Genomic DNA, 20,467 nt, shown 5'->3' with positions numbered 1-20,467 from the left:
TCTTTCTAATATAATACAAAGTTGTCAGCACTCTGAACAGCTGAATCTTTTCTGAAATCCTTCATTAAGAAGCATCTAGCTGCATCTGTTGCTAACAGAGCTATGGTAAACCTCAGGGACTAGGAGAATTGCTGTGGGGGCTGCAGCAGAGAAGTCTTTCTGTCGGTGTCCCACAATCACCAGGTCAGCACACCTCGCAGCACGGCCTGTGCAGTGCAAAGAGCTTGCCTTCACCCACGGTTAAGTCCATATAGGAAAGGGATGGCAGGGATCTGCATTATTGTTCATTGTACAAGAAAAGCATCACAATATTCCACGAATAGATACCCTAACAATGCTTGCACGTAGCTGTATTGCGTCACCTGTAAACACTTGATATATGTCCTTAAATTTTCTGTTGAGATAAATGCTGCTCTTTGTCCACAGAAACATCTCTTAAACATAATTATACATGTTTTGGTCTTTCAGTATTAAATAAAATGTTAGGAACAATTAATTAATCTTTATATTAGTTTGTTGTTTTTTTTTTTAATGAACATGGAAAGCACATTTATAGAGTGGTAGATGTGCCTACAGCCATCAGTGTTTTTAACTTTATTTTCTTCATTTGTTTGAAAAAAGCGTAAGTAGCTTTTATGTTGATATTTGTTTTATGTTGAAGCTTTTTTCTTCTCCCACTCTTTTCCCTCATTTATCTCTTGGCAGCCTAAGTGTATAGTCAACCGTAACAAAGCAGGGCTGGTTGTTTGGTCACAAGCAGTTTTTGAAGGGAACGAATGAAACTCTACTATAGCTGTATTTCACTTTAAGATTAAAATGAGAGCAGTTTAAAATCTGATCTGTGCTTTTTATTTTAGAAGCTTATTTCTTTGGTAATAATTATTATATATTCTCTTTAAATACAGTGCATTCCGCTAGTAGAAGAGCAGTGTGCAATTTTTTTTTTGTTACAGAAAGCTACGGTAATTTCCATATGCGTTTTTGGTGATAAAAGATATTTCCTGATTGAACTTTAATTTCTCATATGTGATCATTTTGTACTTAGCAACAAGATGGAACATTCTTAAATATATCTAAGGGAGAAGTTTGTATATGTTGCTTATAACTAAGGGCTGCTTTTGACACCTTTTAAAAAGAAATAGCAACATCTGGAAGTACACAGTTAAACGTAACTGAAAATTTGGCCGGTCATACTGTGCTTGGGGCATTTGAGAGAGATCTGCAGTTCTCAGATGGGGCCTTTCAAAGAGGGATGGCAGCTCCTTTTCCCAGGTGTGAGGGTCCTGCATTGCTGGCTGAAGTCGTGATGTCCTGCCTCATTCAGTCGGACTTCAGTTTACGCTCCAGCATCTCCCTGCAATACTAGTGCCGCACGGTCTCCTTTCCTTCCCCAAGCTCTTCCTCCAGTGCTTTTTTCATCCAACTTAGATAATAAACCTGTTGGATTAGGGGCTTTTCTTGCTGTGTGTTTCTGTGAAGTGTCTTGTATGGCCATGGCCCGGTGCTGATGCTATTTGTGGTGCACGTGTGTAGCATGTGCCTTGCGCTCCTCTGTTAGGGTAAGTGGCGGCACTTGATCTCCTGGAGGGGAGCGCTGGCCTGGCACTTAGGAGCAGCACTTGACAACTGATTCACGGGGCGCTATTCGAGCAGCTTCACGGGACTCTGCACACCCAGCACGCTCAGCAGCACGTTACCAGCTGGGGAACTGATGAGTCAAGGTAGAACGGGAGAAGAAGCCAGCTCGGAAGAGATGTTTCTGACAGAAAATAGGCTACTTATTTATTTATTTTTTTAAAGAAAGGATCTGACGAAAGACATTGAGGCTTTTAATCCTCCATAGCAGAACGGACTGAAATATACATAGACAGAAAAACTTCTTTTTCCCCTCTCAAAATAGCAAATCCCCAATATTGATAGCTTATTGCCTTGATTAGCCATCTGGAGACTATGGATGTAAACAATCTGTCCGATTTCTGCCCGATTTATAGGCACCATAGTTGCTTAATGTGTTTGCCTTCTATAATTTACAGCAGGACAGCTAATTCTGGTAATACTAATTTGCCTGTATGAAGGAAAGGTTTGTACAGCACCACACCTTGCAGTAAAAATAAGCTGTTGGCACCTGAGGACAGGGATTTAGGCTATTGCAGAGAGAGAAAAACAAGATACCAATAGGATTCCTGCAACAGATCACAACCTGCAGGGCCAGCAGACTTTATTTAGTTATTTATTTATTCTTTTGAACAAGACACTTTGAAAGCAGCGTTACATCTTCCCAGTTTTTGGTATCATCATTCTGCCCAATAGTGTTATGCAGGAACTGATGCACGTTGGTTTGCCTTTTATCTATTTCCTTTGTCCAAACAAGCAGTCACTGCGTATTGCACAGACAGGTGGCTGTGCTAAATTTTGTCTAGTGGTCGCTTTGGAACAGCCAGATAAGTCCCATTTGTTTCTTTCCACACAGAGGCAAACAATAACAGATTTCTTTTGGTCCCTCATTTTCTTGCTACTTGAGGTGGAGCTTGGAGTTTACCTACAACAAAATGTTTTATGCAGTTGATCACTTGCTGAAAATATTTTTGTTATATGCCAGTGAGACTACAAAGAGGGTGAAAGTTTATTTCTAGACCGATGGCTTTGATCAAAATATTTGAGGAAGATGCAAGAGAGAAGTTTGTACCTTTCAGTATTTAACACAAATATTTTAGTGCCATATCAAATAATTTCCTCACTTGTATTTAAAGGATTAGATTTAGGAACATGTGTCTAGGACTGGTACAGGTTTTTCTTATTTAAAAATAAGTGCTTCCATGCTTTTTGCAATTTGTGGTACACTTAAAATGTCTGTGCTGCTTTGTGTTTCCCTGCTACACACACATTTTTGGGAAGTGTCACTTTCTCAGAAATCCTACTCTGCTTTTCCTGATTTTGAATGAATCTCAAGTGCCATGAATGTAAGTAAGAAAGTTACTTACAGAGTTGAGTTTTCAAGCTGTTATTGTGGAAAGTTGTGATGCAGAAAGCCAGGGAATTTTAGGGGACTAGATGCTGAAAGCCTTAATGAAGCCTTTTAGTGCAGTGGTGGTGTGAGGAATAAATAATGCAACCCTTGGATTTATTAAAAGCAAAACAATTCTATCCTGAAATATGTAATGTCATAAAAATAAAATGATCTAAATGTTGGAATAACTTCAATGTTAGAAGACTCATTGTTGCTTGAAGTCTTTCAAGACAAGATTAGGTTACATGGTAAAAAATATTTTTTTAAGCTTCTGGGACATTTTGGCCTGGAAAGAGAAGATGATCCGTTAGTATTGAAATCTGTTAATCTGAGCAAACCTTCTTCAGGGGCCTTGAGGAGAACAGAATTGCCTTTGTGGTCTCAACATGCCAATAATATTGCTACAGATCATAATCTAATCTCGTGCTTCAACTTTGCAGCGTGAAGGTTCAGGAAGGAATTTTTCCAGTGCACAATTAATTAACTCTGCTGTGCACTGCAGTTTGGTTTTGCTTTCCTTCCCCTTCTGTGAAGCATCAGGGACTGGGCACAGCTAGCAGAGGTTGCTGCAGCTCCTTGGACTTGCTGCCACATTTCCCTCTTCTGTTTTCTGCCTGTGACTTGTTCCATCCCACGGCCAAATTGGGGTTAAAGCATCCCAGCAAGGTGTCAGAAGTAAAAGCCGAGTTCCTCCTAAGGCCAGTAATTTTAAATGAATTGATTAAATGTGTCTGTAAATGTTAAATCCCACAGATAGTTAAAACTGGGCCTAGTGAGGGATCATTGTACTGTTAGTTTTTTTAACAGGACCTGAGGCTAAGTTTTAATATTTTTTACTGCTTTTCTTAAAGGCACCGCAAGTATTTAAGGCTGTTTTCTATGCTGGGTCTATTGGGCTTGAAAAAATGATTGCCAATCGCATGCGAACAAATAAACCACCAGAGGACGAATGTGTCAGAATAATGAAGATGGTGCTGGGCCGACGACTGACTGGCCATCACAGAATGGGAAGCACGTCTGGGAGCACACAGCCTCACAGCAGACGTCCACCTGTGGTTACGTTCTTAGAAATAGTAAAAAGTGATGGGGAAAATTAAATGGCACATCACAAGAGAACAGTAAAAGCAGTCACCTGAACTAATTTTGAAACACTGCAATGAAAAAAGCTTTTTGGTTGTGAAACACAGCTTTAAGGATGATGGACAGATCTTGACAGAATAATTACCTTATATTTTAATTAATAATTGTATGTAAACCAGTGGTAACTGCACTATGACTGCCTGACAAAGCCAAATTGCTTTAGACTGGAAGTGCATGACCTGCTGCCTGAAGGTGGCTTCATGAGAGCTGTTAGTGTACTGATCTGAATCATTTTTGCTATCTATACTATACTTAGAATAATAAATAACTTGTGCTAAGTATAACCTAACTTGTACAGTTTCATGGCTCAGTCCCATTAAATTCAAATACACGTTGGTTGAATGTTATTTTTATAACTTGCCAGATAATAACCTGGAAGTATCAAAACTGGAATAATGATTAGACTTCTCTTTGCCAAATGTTAAATGGCAATTGTACTAATGAGTAGGAGTTCTTGACCATCAGTCTTTGTTGTCCCCCCCCAAAAAAAAGCAAAACAAAACAAAACAACAACTCAAAACCCAAACTCTGTCTTGCCTGCACATGAGGCAGGCCAGTACATGATGGAAAAAGAAGAAGAAAATTTTCTTTTAATGTGGAAACTATAAAAGATAAAAAAAGGGGATTATTACTGTAGGAAACCTGCTGCTAACAGTGTAATATTTTTCCTGAGTAAATACATTAAGAAACTGCCTTGGAGGACAGAACAAGGCAGATGTAATGTAACTCTTTGGGTAATTAGAGAAAGATGGAGCGTGGTGTAATGCAGTTCCAGCAGGCGAGAGGGACATGGAGCATGCTGCAGAGTGGCACCTCAGACGAGGGTCAATTTATATGTAGCATCTGGAAATCAGCTATTTCCCCTTGTTCCATCATGTGAAGTCAGGTCACCAGAAAGAGACTCTGGGTGGAAAATGCTGTAGCGATTGTGTGCAGGTAGCTTCATCTTCCTTTAGTCAGGGAAATCAAGGACCAGCAACTGAATTAACAAATGCTTGGCTTAATTGATCTTTAGAACAGATTTTTGTGATGTGCCTTGGGAACATGCATTTAATACTGGCTTTGTTTAGTGTCCTTCTAATAGCATGGTCCTGAGAGGTGACAGTTTATATATACTTTGTTAGATCAATGCAGGTTATCTCTTCAGGCGATCTCACTGTTGATAATTTATTTTAATTACACATTTTCCTAAATTTCTCATTTGTTTTGTCATTTTAATATGCTAAGACACAGGCTACCAAAAGTGACGAAATTGTTTTCCAAAAGAATTCTGCAGAGCCTATATAAAGAACTAGAGACGATGGAAGACTTTGACAGTTGTGATGTCCTGTACAACTTCATACTTCTCCTTAGTGAAGGTTGTTCGTATTATTCTAGCAATTTTATTGCTATCTACAATTTGTTGTGCTGTCGTAGCTTCTGTCATTGTTCCAAACGGCATTGTTGTGTATCTCACCATGGTGTACATTTGTAGAACAAGAAGGAGGTAGGTAGAGATGCCTCCCTTCATCTCATTTTCTAGATTCTAACCCCATCTTTTGTGAAGAGAGGACAAAATCCGTAGCGATGCCTATGCCAGCCAAACAGCCTTCATCCTCTGATGACTTTTTAAAATTCTACAATTAACTGCAAAAGCTTTATTTCAGTGGTATTCCTCTCAAGTGTTGTTGTTTTCTTTCCGGGCTCACGAGACCATCCTGCAGTCAATGCCCCTTGTCTCGCCAAGCGCGATGCTGTTTCTGGGCACAAAAAATGATGGCTTTGTGCTGGCTCCATCAATTTTCTCCTTTTTTCCATGTAAAAAGCGTGTGTTTTATACAGTGTATTTGTGTCTGTGTGCAAACATTTTATCCAGAGCGTTTACAAACCATGTGACTCCCTGCTAACAACTCGGGAGGAGGTGATGGTCCTGTCGTGATGCACAAGCACAGATGTACTCAAGTGCCAGCTGTACCAGGCATCTGTTACTTTTCTGCTATCCTTGTGCTGTAACAATCAAATAGAAGATTGCCTGAAGTGTAATTTTGTATGTATTAATGCCACCAGTTTGAAGCTGGTGAATTTGTGCCCATTATCTTTAAAGTTTGTTGCTATCCCTGCATTCAGCAGCTGTTGTAGCAGCCAGGGCACAGAACAAGAATTTATTGATAAGCCGTGGGAGTAATCTGCAAAATTTGTATTTGTGACAGACTTAATGTTGTTACCAGATTGCCAAAGCCAGTGCTTTCACATTGCTGTCTTCATCTTTGCCCTTTCATAATTGTCATGGGTGCACTGAAATAGGAGCAGAGCCCATCTCAGCAGCGATACGGGCACAGACCTTCGGTACCTAAGGGTGGCAGAGGAAAAGCTGCTCAGCCAGAGGTCTCCTTGCTTGGTTTGCTCCCTGGTGGTGGCACTTGGTTGTTGTAGGCTAGGATATGCCATCAACTGGTGGATTTTGGGCACATTTACACAGTGGCTGTGTGATCCTCTGATAGCATTCGTGTTCATTGCTTATTTCTGAACTAGAGCGAGATGCAATCAGTCTGGTTTCATACAGTCCTGAGGTTTTGAGAGCTTCCGATTGGTAAGAGATGCTTTTGCAAGTCTGTTGGGCTCCGTCTTGCAATCCGTGGTGGTTTTGGTGCTTTTCTGTGACAATTTGGATATGTCTGGTTTTGTAGCTAAAATTTCAATAGAATCGTATTGATTATTGATTGCACTGAGTGCTATTTTTCTTTCTCAGATGTGCCATTTCCAATATTTAATATTTTATTAATTATTTAGTATTTTATAAGACATTTTGAAGTACTGGAGAATCCTTTCTATATACAGTTTGTTGAACAATTAAATCAAAATCCTTGATTTTTTTTCAACAAGCTGAAAACATTGAGTTGTTACTGAGTCTGGATCGAAAAAGAACTGAACATGGTGGATTTCACCATTGTATCATTCCTTGTTCAGGTACACAGCTTTTGGAGTAGAATTTATAAATTGAAATTAGGAACATTCCCTGACTTAGTTTGTGCTTAATGAATTGAGAGTACTTAGTAGCAAATGAGGTTTGTAACAGCCATTACTTTGAACAGGGAGAGGGATTAATAACCAGAAAAAAAAGGCAAGGAGAGAAGTGGAGAGCAGTCTTTTTTATTTTTTTTTATTTTTTTTTTTTACTGCTTGAAACTTTTCTTACCTTTGCACTTTTGAAAATATTGCCAAATAAAGAGCAGCTGCTTGCGCTTCCACCCTTCTGTGTCATAGTCTGTGGACATAGCTCTTAGCCAAGGAATGTCCCTTCCCCATTTCTTCCCCAGAAGGACATGCTGAGTTTCCTGAGGACTTGTGGCAATGCTGAGTCCCTGTGCTGCCAGCAGCACAGGCGTTGTGGGGCAAGAAAGGAATACAGGTCTGACGATTTTTTTTTTTGGCTATTGCCATATGTTTCTGTTTGTTAAGTCCCAACATTTTTTTCAAATGTTTGACCTTGACTTTGTAGGTATTTCAGAAAACAATAAAATAATAAGAAGGAAAACAAACAAAAAAAACTACCTTGCGTCTCATTTTCTGATGGTAGATTGCAGTGTACGAGGGAAAGAAAAGAAGGGTAACACCTGGAAAGAGTTGAATTGGAGCTAGGTGGAATTTCAGAGTAGGTTTGACCTAGTCCCCACCAGCAGGGGAGCTCAGAAGGTGCTGGGTTTTGGGCAGTGCTGCTTACAGAAAGCTTTGGGAATACATTCTTGACTTGATCAGCCAGAAGAAAGGTGTGGCGTAATAATAGTCACTCGTTTGAGTGCAAGATTGTTTCCTGTAATTTTGTGGGTGCAGTGTGTATGAGGTAGTACGTGCTTTTGAGTTGCAGTCAGGTAGTTACGCAAATGGCAAGTCAAACAGCACGGCACACTTACATTCAGCAGGGGCTGTGAGGGAAATAGGAATGGCTGTCAGTTATGCAAATCTAACTTCAGCCATATAAACATACCTAATTTCTGTTTTGAAATAACAGTCTGTGTATCCTTCTATCAAAAGCAGAATTGCCTTTCAGTAATAAATGTACTTAAATGAAAAAACAAAAAGTTTGTACATAGACTTTTCTGTGGTTTTCTGCATTTTCTAGCAGCAGTGAGCTTCTAATAGAAGGTAACTAGACTTGAGTCTTATTGCTTTAAAAGCGTTCTTGAAGGGCCTTTGAAGTGCTTAAAAGTAATAAATAGCACCCTCCAGTTATTAGCCTGAGCATGTGCCTAGAAAAATGTATGTTTTGGGAAGAATTTCTGTAGGCAAAATGTCAAACTGCTTTTTTCTGTTATTTCTTTGGCTGTTGTCTTTTGGTGCATATATCGCATATTGTGTCTCTGCTGCATTTTGTTATCCTGGGACATTCGAAGTCAGCAGTCGGAATTTGTACTCTTCTCCAGAAAATTCTTGAGCAGCTTGGGCAGATCCAAGGGACAAGCAAGTGTTGTGTCAGGAATTGTGTTAAACTCTGTAAAATAAAACAGATATGGGCAAGGGGAAACACCCTCCTTTACCAATACTTAGTATATGTTTGTACAGCTGGCAATTTGTGCTGCTTCATATTCGCTGACCTAGAAGTAGCCAACATTTTAATGTGTTCTTGGAGGGGAAAAAAAGGTGTTATGGAAAAGAACTGCCACATCAAAGCCTCTTCTCAGCTTGTAAAATGGTTTCCACCACTACCTTCCCCAGCCCTATCGGAACACTCAGCACTTTCTCCCTCTCAAAAGAAAGCAAGCCTTTTTATTAAGGAATGGCCCTAGAGCTTTATTTATATTTAAATGATAAAAGTGACACAAAGCAGTTGAAAAGATCTATATAGCTCAAACAAAAGTCCGTCAGAGATGTAATGCAAGTTCTGTGTAATGTGTCTCTATCAAATAAATAGTCATATGGTTCAGCTGTTGCACGGAGTGAAGTAAGTACTCCCTTTAGGAAAGTGTTACTCTGCACAATATTTGTTAAATGACCAAAATGCAGTCTAAAATTTCATGCCTGTCAAATGAGCTGTATTTTGCGGTCAGATCTGATGTTCCAAATTCTTAATCTGGGACAAAGGAAACTAAGTGCTTGCTAACTGGTTGCACAGCACGAGTCCTCTTGACCATTGTGGATATCATAACTCGATTTGTGATCATACCTTCCCTAAATGTAGAAAGCTTATATTAAACTGATGTTCACTCCAGCATTATGCTAGATTTATGAAGGCTTGTTTTGTCCCATCGAAATAATTTGAATATCAATTTAGAAAAATTCCCTCTTTTCGTTATAATCACGTTTCTGTGTTCATTTTAGCACAAGCCCACCTTACTGCTGTGTGGATCTCTATTCTCTGCGGACAGGAGAGATGGTCAAGTCCATACAGTTCAAAACTCCTATTTATGATCTGCATTGCAATAAAAGGTAAGGATGTTTACTGTATACTCCTTCTGTGTTAGGACATGTAGAATTCCCATAATGAACACAATTTCTGGTGTGTGCACTCCCTGATTTTACTATTTTGACTTTGCTGCAAGCATAGCTTCTGTTCTCCGTTTCTCAAGTAATATTTTGGTTTGGGTATGGCAGTCTGCTTCTCCGATGCCTTAAAAACTCACACATTTATGTCTAAACTAGGTCAAGGAAAAGTTACAGAAGAAAAGTAGTACTGCTGACCAGACACCTTTAATACCACAGCTAATTAATGTAATGAGATTTTTAAAGTGTAAATATATTTAAAGAAGTAAAGGATGGTACTGCTTCTTATCCCCAGTCAATCTGCTTAACGTAGGACACAGGTAGGATCATTATATCAAGAAATAGTTTCACTGAAGTGGTTGAGTTGGTGAGAGTTATGTGCCATGAATAGGTCCCTGTTCCTTTAAAAGCCTGTGAGGAGTTCAATACTTATCTGTGCAACTGTCCCTTGAAAAATTTAAAGTTCCCTAGTGTACAGTGTGATGATAGTAAATCTTTCCAGCCTGGCCTCCTAGCAGAAGAAAAATCCAATTGTAAAAACAGTCAAAAGGCAAATCATCATTCAAAGTCTCTCCCAACTAAAAAGTCTTTCCAGGTGCTAATGTTTCTTTTCCTAAGTGGTAAAAATGGAAAAGTTACTTCAAAGCTGTGTGGCTGTATCCAGGGTAGCTGCTTTTCTGGAACGTATCAGGTTCTGTTGTTATCCACAGAAAGCTCACTATTTCAGATTGAAAATGCATTAAATGTGGCCAAGTGCAGCGCTAATGGTGCGTTAACCATACAATAGACTAATGGAGTCCAAAGTTTGAATTTAAAATAAAACTTGAGTTGCAGAAGAAGGGAAAACTGTTTATTATTTATGTACTTCTACTCTAGAATCATCCATCAGGTAGGTTTCATTTATAGAGAAAGACAGTACACCTTTGAGGAGCAGAAAACAAAAATGTACAGGATCCGGAAGTATTACAATCAAATATACAGAGGTTGTGTACATGTACTTTGCACTTGCACATGCAGTAAAAGTCCTTCCATTATTCATTGGCTGAGTTTCTCTTACAGGCCTTGTGGAAGGAGTTGGAGTTTGTAGGTTTCTGTTGCTTTTCTCTTCTTCATCTTAGGTGACTGGAAGATGCCTTTTAACTGAAAGTATTATTTTGTTTGAAACAAATACTTAAATATGTGGAATTTATAACTTCTAACATTTAAAACTTGAGATTTATACAGGAGCATCTTTACCACAATAAAAGGGCTATAAGCAAATAAGAAATCTTACGTTAATTTCTTCTATGACTACACATCTCAGTCCTTCTCGTTGAGTTGCTTGCTCTGCCCTCTCCTTTTGGCAAGTACGCTGCTCCCTGTGGAGGTGTGCACGTGCTTCCCATACTGGCATTGCAGGTCTGTGAATATAGAAGGACTTCTGTCTGCGAGTGACCCTTCTTTTTGCCTTCCTTCCAAGAATTGGTATTTCTCCCTGGCTCTGGATAGAGGCACACTGGTAAACAGAGCAGTAGCAATGTCCTGGGATGAAATAATAGGAGGTCTGAAGGAATTCAATATGCAGAACAAGGCTTATTGCCTGGATCAGTTTCTGTGCCAGAGAGATGGAAGTGGCTAGTGTTACACCAGCCTACTGGAAAGGCTTCAGGAGCCATCTGGGGAGCTACAGATGCCATCCAAGTTGTTTGAAAAATGTGTTGATAAAATTAGTAGAGTCATGGAATCGTTTAGGTTGGAAAAGACTCTTAAGATCAACTGTTAACCTAGCACTGCCAAGTCTACCACTAGACAAGCCCCTAAGCACTGCATCTACATGCCTTTTGAGTGCATCCAGTTTAACACCAAAAGGAAAATTGAATGACAGACACAAAAATAAATCCTCCTATTTAGGGGTGCTTATACATTTTTGTAATTGGAAATCATGACAATTTGAGTATGTGAAAATACCAGCAAGCATGTGGGTAAGGTGTACGTTTGATTTGAGTCAGTTCTTCAGCAAAGACTTTGGCAGCTACTGAGCTCTCATGGGAAAAGGAGTTGTTCTTGTGACTAAACAGTTAAAAACAGGGGAAAAAAGGGGGTTAGGAGTTACTAGTTGTTTTTCACACCGATGGGAGATTCCATAGTTATGGTGGTTTGTGGTACTTTATTTCAAGTAATGAACAGATATTTTACAATAACAACATGTACAAGAGCATATATAAACATGCACCTGTAATTTTGCTAGTTGACACAAATCCTGCAAATTTCTTGCAGATTTGTGTGCTGATGGTCTTGGTATGAAAAAAAAAGGGCTTTTAGAAAATAAAAACCTGATGGTTTAATAAATTTGCAATGAGATGGGCAATGGGCAATTTCAAATTTAGCTCGTGTTCTACTGATTGTTGATTTGATTGTTATTTGAGTCATTGAAAGTAATTCAGGATCCTTGCAATTCCATTCTTTGTTTTTAATGGAGCTTTTACTGCAGGAGGTATATCATAAATATGCTGTGTTGTTCTGTATCAGATCTGTGTACTTCCTGAAATGAAGGTTATGTGGTTGGGATGAGAGAGAATCCTCCATAACTGCCATGTATTGGTAACCTGGCAGTTTATCACTGTAGAATTTATATTGATGCTTTTGAAATAATTACATTTAGATATTGAATCTTTAAACCAATGCATTTAATGTTTAAAGTACACGTTCCATTTCTGTGTTTTCAGAATACTTGTTGTAGTCCTGCAAGAGAAAATCGCCGCCTTCGACAGCTGTACTTTTACCAAAAAATTCTTCGTCACAAGTATGTATAATACTGCCTTCAGCCTTCTTGCTCTAGTGGTGGCAAGAGATAAAGCAGTTTTTTTATTTATTTTAAATTTCTGCTTTTAAATCCTGAAAGCATCTGCAGTCTCTATGACTGCAGTTGAAATTTCAGGAAATCTGTTGCTTCAAAAAAAAAAATCCAAGTGTTACTCTGTGAAGCTCTGGCTCTTTTGCATATATATGTATTTTTTGCATTTATTACTGCTATAATAATATTATATTACTATTGTGAAGAGCACCTACATTGAGTTCCCCAGGTAGCTGAAGTATTTTTCAGTTCATGATGCACAAATATATGCAGAAGTTTCAGGTTTTACATTTCAGGTTGTATGTAAAAGCAGCAGATCTAAAAGAAATTGACGGCAATTTGCACACTTACTTTCTGTTGTCCCTTAGTCCCAGATACATTTACTTTTTATTTGTCCTTATTTTAGTAAGCCCCAAAACTCAAGCAGGTCAGAAATGTATTGTACATTATACATTACAAAACTGTAGGTAGGTACTTGCTTGTGGGAACTTTTTCATGTGTCTTGAGCATGAAGGAGCTGTTTGTTCAGGTTCCCTGTATCCCTCTGTAGCTTATTACTTGCCTCACAGTAGCAGGCAATTGATTCTAACAGATAAGATGCTCTCCCAAAGCTATTCCACTGCTGTGAGTGTCCCTTTGCTGCCCCAACATCTGTAACACAGTAATGGATGTATAGTAGAGAAAGATGATATGTTTTTGGCGGCTTCTGCTGTGATCTGTCACAGGATGCAGGTAGGAGTAGGATGTAATTTACCTGCTGCAAGATCGAGTGTCTTTGCAATGCTAAACACCAAGGATGTATTCACAGTGTAAAAGAAAAATAAAAAATTATCTTTCAAGTGCTTAGTGCTAGTGTTTATCAATTAGAAGAGCCTCCTAAAATGTGTAGATTTATACTAAGAGAATCTGATTTAGTTTGGAAAGATTGGAGTTTTATCATTAAAAAGGAAATCTGAAACTTCCTGGGTGTATTTTCAATCACAGTTGGAAAGTTCTAAATTACCTTTCTGCATTATCTGTGTGTATAAAGAAAAACCTAGCTAGAAGGAGCTATTTCTTGTAACAGTTGGAAGCACCATTATGCAGTAATATTAAAGTTGCCAATAGGTGTCAGTTTCCTCCTATGCATGGATGGAAGATGCAGAAGAATCTGCTAGGGTTTGGTAAAGAGAGCCACATGGGAAGAGACTTGTTTGTGCCCTCCTGTTCCTCACTCTTCCTTTTTATTCTACCAAAGAGAAGTAGGGTACAAGCCTCGCTTTATTCTATGTTAAAATAAAAACAAACACACAAAAAAACCCACAAAATTGAATGTGTATTTTGACAATTCTTGTGCTTTTCTAATTGCAGTTACTGGTAAAAAAGGATACTGAAATGTGTTTTCAAAAGAGAATTCGCTGAACCGTATTTGAGGATCGGGGATAGCCTATTCCTAACCCTGTCACTTTTCAGTGCATTTTTGTGAAGCGGTAGTGGAATATAGAGAGGATAAAATAAAGCTTTTGCAAATGCACCAAAAGATTTGAAAGCCCAAACTCCTGAAGTGTCACAACTCACGATGTGTTTCTCCACCCGTGCTGGTTTGCAATATGACCAGCTCGGGGTGTGCTCGGACTTCTCGCCCTGGGTGCAGCCCTCGGTGCTGGGCACCCCTTGTGGCTGGTGTTTCACAGCACTGCCACGGCTCTCCTCCTGTCACTGCTCCCGCTTGCCGGTGCCCAGGAGGTGTGACTGGGCAGAAAGCGTGCCCTTCCCCTCGATGGAGGGCTTTCCTGGGCCAGGGCCTGGTTGTTCCGAGGCTTTTGAGGCTTAGTTGTTTCACTTAATAGCTTATGCTGTCAAGTGGGTGTTATGCTCTGGCATGTTGAAGGCTGCAGTAAAGCTTTTGTCTAACCTTTCAGATTTTCTGTCTGCTGAAATCTCCTCGACCTAAAAGTACATCTTTAAAGGCTTAAGTTACTCTGATGTGCTTGAAATTTGATGTAATTGAGCTACCTAGTTAGCTGCTTTGGGTTCTGACAGTCAGCCAGCCGGCCAGCAGCTAAACTCTTCTCTTTTTTTAATTTAGAAGAGGGCAGTGTCAGTTTAAATTGGAAAATAAAAAATCCCTGAAAAGGAAGCTTGGCAAAAGTGCTTAGAGGGCTTTTTGTTTCCATCACTGGTGCAGCCCTGCTCTGCAGAGTGGTCAGCCTGTGTCTGGAGCCATCCCGATGCAGGGCAGCACTGAGGATGTCAACGCTGCCCGGGGAGTTGGTTCTTCATGGAGAAGATTCCCAGCTGTGGTATCTGACTGCTTTTGGTCAGAAGTGATGGCTTAAAAGGTCAAAAATACTAAACTGGGATCACAAGATCTTTGAAGATGCTTCTTTTGCTGTGTAAACTACTGTGTAGGAAAAGAAAATGTTTTAAAGAAAGGCCATTCGTATCAGCTGAGTAGCATGGGGGCCCTAGAACTGCACTGAGACAGCTAAAATGCAAACATAGTTAAGCAGCAGCTCTTCCCCGTTTTGTTGACTATTTACACGTAGAAATTAAATGCGGAATGCACAATTAAAAACAGTGTCAGGAGTTGTGAAGCTTGGTGTTCCTTAGCAATGCTAATGCAGCTGTGTTGCACATGAGTAGTATTTGTCTTTCTGTTTTTGTTTTTGTGGTTGAATGTATAGCTTAATATATTGTTGTAATAAATATACCATAAAATATTCAGGATGTAGAACATGGTCAAGTTCGTGCTGCTGTTGGAATGTTTAATTCCTGCATTTCCTCATTTTTTTTAGAGCTAAGTGAGCAAATCTGACATAGTCCTGATCGTTTTTGCATGTGATTAGATGGAAATGTGCTGATTTGCTTGAATGGCAGCCAGCCAGCAGATTTTATTGGTGCCTTGTAAGAAAAAGTCAGCATACAGGTGTACCAGTCTTGGCATTGAATTTAAGACAGTTGCTTAAAGTGGAGTGGAAAATACCCTGTACACAGCCATAGAAAAATTGCCAGGATGTCCTCTAATCTACCCGGTGAGGTTGTCTTATTTTCACATGTCAGCTAAGGAAAGCCCAAACTTCAGTCTGCAAAGAACCCGTGGCTGTGAGCGTTGGATGGCCCTCCCTTCTCGGTTGTGCCTCTGCTCCGAGCCAGCTCCGTTTCATTAAGAAAAGATTTGCATCAAGGGGTAGATAAAGGCAAAGAGCAATTTGGTAACCTGCACTGTGTTAAGTGCTCATGTGACCAAGCCTCAAAAATTCAGCTGATGCATATAATAAAAATGTGTTTCTTTCTGGTGGCTGGGAATGGTAAAGTGTGGATTTTAAAGAGATTTTTAACTAGTTAAGGGTTCGCGTAACATTTCCTTCAGGGCCTTTTGCTGGGTACTGTATATGACAGAGCAGTGAGAAATGAAAGTGATAGGCAGGCTTTTCTTCCTACTTTGCTCTAAAGAACAGATGCAGAAAAGCTGAATTTCATTGATTTCTATTACATCAGTGCTCCTACAGCCCTCCTCCAAAAATGCTTACTTAGTGGAACATTGATGATTATGAATATGGCCTGATGGATACTTTCTTCTCTATAAAGAATATCCTTCCCACCCCTGGGCCCTAAGTAAAGATTATCACAGATAACATCATGCATGTGGCATCATCTTTGTGTCTGATAACTAGTGCCTGCTCAGTTTCTCTGGCCCTTCCACTCCTCCTATTGATATATTCTCCATCCATTATTCTCTAGGGATGAAGACAGTTATTGCAGCCATTAGCTGGCACCACATTTCTATTGATGCTGTACAGCTAGAGCCTTAAGAGGTAATTTTCCAGATTTTAGTCAGAGTACTTTATTGTATATAAAGTCTCAAAAGACTTGCCTAACCACAGGCCAAAAATTATTCAGTATATATGAAATGCACCCTACCTGCACCTCTGAAAATCAGGAAGAAACGCTGTGTTTGATACCCTAATCTGCAATTTGGATGTCGTATTCCTATTTTCACTGACATTCACATGCAAGAAATAATATGTTGGTTTCAGCTTGTCCCAGGTCTGATCTGGAAATCATCTAGGCTTTTTTGTACGTTTTTGTTAGCTCGGTTAGAATTCCTTTTCCCTGATGGGCACGCAGGGAGCAGTTTGCTCATTTTGCTTTGAAGTAAAAACGCTGGATGTCTCGTGGAAAGGTTGAATGCCTGAGTTACACAGAACTTCTTGAAGAATGTACATTTCCCCTCTCAAGTGTGATCAGTAAGTGGCATTTATCCTGGACATCCCACATGGTATAATCATTGATAGGATTCCTGTGTCTGGGGAGGGAGGCTCTTCAGCTCCGACTGAAAGTCCTTTAGGCAGGTGGGAAGAAAGCTCCTGTTTCAGAGTGGTTTTTTGATCAGTGAAGAGAAGCCAACAACATTCCTGTGAATTGGACGTTAGCAATTTATACATTCATATATATTTCTGTGTGGATGTACACCCATACGTGTAGTTTATGTACGCCTCTTCACGTGGTCTGCAACTGCCTTCTGGGAGAAGTGGCGATGTAATCTTGCGTTTATGTTCTAACAGTATCATTTATAAAAGTTCTTTTTTCTGAATTTGGGATTCAGTTTATTAGAGGATAACTTTAAAATACTTTCTGAAAAGATCTTCAGGGCGACGTAGTAGATTTATGGAAACAAATGTCTTTGTTACTTGCAGGGTGTTTTGGTATATTTGGTATATTGCAGGATATAAACGTGTAAGCGTACATACAACAGAAAAATAGCATAAGGACAGAAACAAGGCCTTGATACCCAAGATGTATATCCATCAGATCTCCTGGTTTTTCCAGGTTTAAAAATTACATGCAGAACAGGAAGTTCTGTTTGTTTCTTTATAGGTTATTTTTGTCTAAATCACCCAAATTCTTAATTTTAAAGGCCAAAACAAGGCCACCTTACACTGTCCTCCTCAACAGGAACAGTAACCTCTATGGTCACGTTATTATTTATCATTGTCCAATTCTCTGAACAAAAAAAAAGGAAAGAAAATAAACTTAAGATTAAAAGATAGTTCGTCCTGCAATCAGTCAAATTTGTTCTAAATTAAACAGCCAAGCCTCATGAACGTTAAAGGCCACAGATATATTTAGTAAAAACTCTGGTACTGGTTTTAGACTATAGGGTAACGGTAAAATACTTAAAACTTCCATGTTAGACTTGACAGGAAAAGGAGGTCCCTGTAATAATAATAATGATAAAAATAAAGATCTGTGGTCCTTCCCTGAGCTTATGCGGGGGGATTCTGTTCTTCCAGTCCAAGACTGCACAGATTGCAGCTCTTTGTAGGACCGAGGCTGCTGTGAATGCAACACGGATATATCAGTATGTAACATTTTTCATTTCACTTCTGGGTATATTATTCATTGCTTTAGTAATGATAATGTCATTATGATTAAAAAAAAAAAAAGTGCCCTGGATGGCAAGTATGATTTCACAGTAGGGTGCATCCTGCTGGTTTGCTCTTTTGCTCAGTTTTATGGGTGATACTTAAACAAAAGGAAGTACAAGAACAATAGAAGAGTTTTGGAAAGTATGTGACAGTGTGAGAGCACTAACATTTACACAGGGCCTTTCATCTAGATGAAACCCAAAGGAATTTATAAACAATATTACTTTACACAGTTTATAAACAAACAAATTTGGTTTGATTGGTGACGCTTAAAAAAAAAAAGGCCCAAACAAACACGAAATATTAGATAAAGCAGCTTATATGATTTGTTTTCCTTGGAATAAACAATGCTTCTGCAGCAGTGGGATCATTCCATCCATTATTTATTTGTAATACCCTTTCCGTGCTCTCTGTCATGGATCTGTTTTCTGGCTGCTTTGCGTTGCAATACTTGAAGTAGTTTTGCAATTTCAGTGCTATCGAGTGTTGTATATTTCATAACACCTAGAAAAAAATATTCATTGGTTATAAGCTACACCCGGTAACTGAAAATCAGCATAGCTTTAGTGGATTATTGCAGCTGTTTATTTAAAAATGCACAGTAACACTACTTCATGGATTTTAAAGTGATACCTGGCATTTACCTGAAATGATTCAAGGCAAATCATTTTGCTCAAATAGTGATACACATCTTGGAAATTTGCTTAGAAAAAAATGTTTAGAAAAACCATCCACGTATGACAGCACAGGTCATTTTTAATGAACCTGTCCACATACTGAAAGAGCAGTCTGCTTTCTCAGCGAACTTTCACATACTTAGATTTGCCTTAGGATGGAGGCTAGCCCTGGAGCTCTTCTGACTTGAGCAGGGTTCCCTGTGTTTGCTCCCTGCATCCTACCCCAGTGGCATGTCCATCATACCCAAAAGAGATGCCAGTTCTCCCATGGGTCGGGATCAGAGACTGAATCCTAAGAAGGTTTGATAACAATGCTGCTGCTCACACCTGCATGTTTAAATGGTCATGCAGACGTGAGGTGTGGAACATCCATTAAAAACACATACAGTAATTGTGAGGATAATATTTAAAACTGATCCCAAGAAAGGATGAATATGTTTCAGTACAGAGGAACTCAGAGCCGAGGAAAGGAAGCAGAGAAAATTACAGAAAATAGCAGTTTTCCTATTAAACAGACGCACAAGAACACACAAGAGGACAACTTACTAAATGGTTTGCATTAAAAAAACAAAACGTCAAGATAGAGGAGATGAAAGGCAGGAAAATATCATAAACAGATTGTTGTTGTTGTTTTTCTCCCCCAGGACTGTAGCGTTGGTTTGGGCAGTATGAGTTGTCACAGCGTGCTGTGGAAGAAGGCCCCGACCAGCAGTGCCTTCAGATCAGCGTGTTGGGGTGTGCTGGGAGAAAAGCTGCGTTCTTCTGGACGCTTCTCATTTGGCTTTTTCATTACTTCGCTGTACTCATTTCACATTAATTTGCAGCAGTTTACAGCACGTCATTTTACAGCGGGTTTTAGTGCAGCCTGAGAAGGAGACAGAGCAGAGCCCGGGGCGAGGAGCTATGCTCAGCAGTGAGCACACAGTTCGTGTAAACGGAAAATGAGTTCTGACTTAGTTCAGACAAGCACTGTCTGTTAGTGTCAGATTTTTCTGGAGAGAAACATTCTCTTCTAGTGCATATTTAAACCTGAATACTTCACAGGGCTAAGAGCTTCCTTAGCTCTTTGTTTAACAGAGCCGTCGGGGCTGGGTAGGACGTTTCCAGCAGGGACCGCAGGGCAGCCTTACAGCCTGTACCACGGCAGGGCTCGCTTCTGGGGGAAAGCTCTTCCTAAAATCCTTCTCTTCCCACCTGCACAGCGTATCTCTGCCCACCTGGTTATGTAGGTGTGCCTTCTGCTAGGTACAGGTGCTGAGTCCCTCAGGGCACGTGCATCCCTGCTTGCTGAAGGAGCAGTGGAAGCAGCAGCACGGCCCCCTAGGAGGGGAGCTGGGAAGAGCACGGATGCCTCTTGGCATTTAATTGCCTCTGGGATTTCACGGATTGCGTGCTTGGATGTGAAACATTGACTGCCAAGTTGTTAGGGATATCAGGATTCCTTGCAGTGTTCAGTCCCCAGCCCTGCACCTCACATTGGGTTTGTGTATCTAGAGCTGAGGGTGTGTACCTGTATCGGTATCTCTGTCTTTTTTAAGCTTTTTTTCCCGTGAAGATCCTGTGCAGCTTGATAGAGAGCTGTCCCAGTACTAATGATTCGAGTTTAATAGTGGCATGTTTTGTGATTTATGTGATTTTTTGCTTAATCTCTATTGTGGCTGACATGACTTTACAATGGGCCTGTTTCTCTTAATGTTTTATTCCCGATGTGCTGTTTGTGTAAAAGCTGGGGGCAGAGGGGTGTGTTGCTTTCGCTTCCTGGCTGCTGTCTCTATACTCACACCACCATCACTGGAGCTGGAGGACCAGCTTTTTGCAAACAATTTGAGGAAAGGAGTGGAGTCTTAACTTTCTGTAGGAGCACAGATCAGTGGAAACATCCAGAGGGAGAGGAGGGGATATTTGTGTGAATTTTCAGAATGAGATGAGGTGGTTGTATTTG

The 20,467-nt window shown here is 39.8% G+C and overlaps 1 protein-coding gene across 7 annotated transcripts in view; it reads left to right on the top strand.

Annotated features, from left to right (window-relative positions):
* Positions 1-20,467, top strand: part of BCAS3 (BCAS3 microtubule associated cell migration factor) — a 353,753-nt gene that overhangs the window by 39,123 nt on the left and 294,163 nt on the right. For all 7 annotated transcript variants that reach the window (XM_084299392.1, XM_084299390.1, XM_084299389.1 and 4 more), the window contains exons 8-9: positions 9,443-9,550; positions 12,310-12,386. In XM_084299392.1, coding sequence (XP_084155518.1) covers positions 9,443-9,550; positions 12,310-12,386 — 185 coding nt within the window. The remainder of the gene's footprint in view (positions 1-9,442; positions 9,551-12,309; positions 12,387-20,467) is intronic.

The sequence above is a fragment of the Netta rufina genome, assembly GCF_964035555.1.
Source record: "Netta rufina genome assembly, chromosome: 21".
Taxonomy (NCBI): domain Eukaryota; kingdom Metazoa; phylum Chordata; class Aves; order Anseriformes; family Anatidae; genus Netta; species Netta rufina.
Note: the sequence above shows the minus strand (reverse complement) of the source record. Positions and strands in the feature narration are given on the sequence as shown.